Source organism: Octopus bimaculoides, chromosome 5 (genome assembly GCF_001194135.2).
Source record: "Octopus bimaculoides isolate UCB-OBI-ISO-001 chromosome 5, ASM119413v2, whole genome shotgun sequence".
NCBI lineage: Eukaryota > Metazoa > Mollusca > Cephalopoda > Octopoda > Octopodidae > Octopus > Octopus bimaculoides.
In genome coordinates, this window is record NC_068985.1 from 41,169,895 (window position 1) to 41,171,943 (window position 2,049).

A 2,049-nucleotide genomic window follows, 5' to 3' on the forward strand; every position below is an offset into this window, starting at 1 on the left:
AAGTTAGCTTTAAGAAAGAGGGAGAGAAGGAAAGCGAGAAATAGAGAGGGAGAGAGAGAGAACAATTTGAACGGTGTTTCCAGAGATATAGAATGCACTTCAATGATTCTCTAAGAATAACCCTAATCCTAATAGTAAAATGGTTTGGAAACTCTGGTCTAACATCATATCCGAATCTTTTTTCGTATTATCTGAAAAATTATACCTGCAATTTCAACAAAGTCACATGAAAAAAGACCAAAACATTTTACGTATCAATAAATAAGATAAAAATAAGAATAAAAATTCCCAAAACGATTAAATCAAGTTCAAAATTTTAAACAAAACTAGACGTTCCCGCATGGTGTAAAAAAAAAAGAAAGAAGCCATTTACCTCATGGGTTTAAATAAAGCTCGGCCTTCGTTCTCAAAAGTAAAAATCAACTTCAATTGCGTGCCACCAGATTTCATTTCTAGAAAATAAAATGTTAGAAATAAAGGTTGTCATTGAAGTAGAACTATAGTACTCATATATAGAACACATAATTAAGACGCACCGCTATTTTGGTGTGTTTCATCGGGGCTGATCTGAGGTTAAACGAGAACAGCCACAGCATGTTGATATCTTATGCAGAGATTATGAAATAAATACAAAATTTTACCGATACTCTCACGATGAATCTGCCCTTATATTAACTTTTGACAAAACACCACCACCACCACCATCATTATCATCATCAGTAGCAGCATCGTCATCGCCACCATCGTTGTCGTCATGAGCCAATAAGGAACTCTCTACATACATGCGAACAAACATAATTGGTATAGAGGTAAAGTGGATTAGAAGGATGAGTGGGTAGGTTTGAAAAATGCCATGCAGTATTTTGTTATAATCCTTTACGATCTCAGTTCGAATTTCGCCATGTTGGGCTACCTAATCGACCTTCTGAAATGGAAATTTCTTTCTCTCCCCCTCTCTCTCTTTCTGTGCCTCTCCTTCTCTTTTTCTTTCTCACACACACGTATTTTATGAGTTTATTGGAGCACACGTACAAATCCACAAATAGCTATTTAAGGCGTCTTAATCTGCAATGCATAAATATAACACTTTTTGTGCCTTACCAACTTCTTCAATTGGTTGTTCCAGCAGATCCTTAAGCACAGCCTTAACAGCAGGGTCTCTACTGTCATACAGAGCATCCTGCTTGATATTGTAGAAAATAGCTTCCCAACTGGTCAGTTTGGACATTCTGCAAATATATAAAGAAACAGATATATAAATAAATAAATATAAGACAAAAGAATATAAATTATTTTGTGGGGGTGGGTAGAGAAGAGGCTATGTGTGTGTATATATATATATATATATATATATATATATATATATATATAATACAAATAATATGTGAGTATATGCATATATACGGACATGTGAGGGGTTTAATTCACTGATGATCTAAACGAATAGGTACGCTGCATAAGTGCTATAATTGGTCATCCGTTAGATTCCAAGTTCACAGCTGAGGCTGGAGCTAGGGACCCATAGTAGGCTTCCAAGTCAGCAGGTATATATCAAAAGGAAATGAAAACAAAACCTAAAGAAACATGCGAGTCATTGATTAAGAACTACAAGAAGAGATATGTTGAAGTGGAACTGAATAATGGTTATGCTACGAAGTATTAAATCAGAATTATCAGTTATTTCTGTTCTGTACAAATACTTTTTTCACCCATAAATATTTATAATTGCATATAAATTCATTAGTTACTATAATTTATTAGTTTCTTTTGCATATTCTTAGTTTATGCATGTGTATGCAAATATAGTATTGGTATATCCCATTTATGTTCATTAGAAATTAAATAAATAAAGAATTTTTGACATGTACGAATATTTATTTCCCCCCACTGTATATATATATTCTCTTTTCTCTCTTTTATTTGTTTCAGTCATTTGACTGTGGCCATGCTGGAGCACCGCCTTTAGTCGAGCAAATTGACCCGAGGACTTATTCTTTGTAAACCTAGTACTTATTCTATCAGTCTCTTTTGCTGAACCGCTAAGTTACG

General features: G+C 34.0%; 1 protein-coding gene across 1 annotated transcript in view; it reads right to left on the reverse strand.

Annotated features, from left to right (window-relative positions):
• Positions 1-2,049, reverse strand: part of LOC106869140 (extracellular serine/threonine protein CG31145) — a 187,408-nt gene that overhangs the window by 14,997 nt on the left and 170,362 nt on the right. The window contains exons 3-5 of the mRNA XM_014914716.2: positions 1,102-1,229; positions 374-452; positions 122-205 (exon numbers count right to left, since the gene is read on the reverse strand). Coding sequence (XP_014770202.2) covers positions 122-205; positions 374-452; positions 1,102-1,229 — 291 coding nt within the window. The remainder of the gene's footprint in view (positions 1-121; positions 206-373; positions 453-1,101; positions 1,230-2,049) is intronic.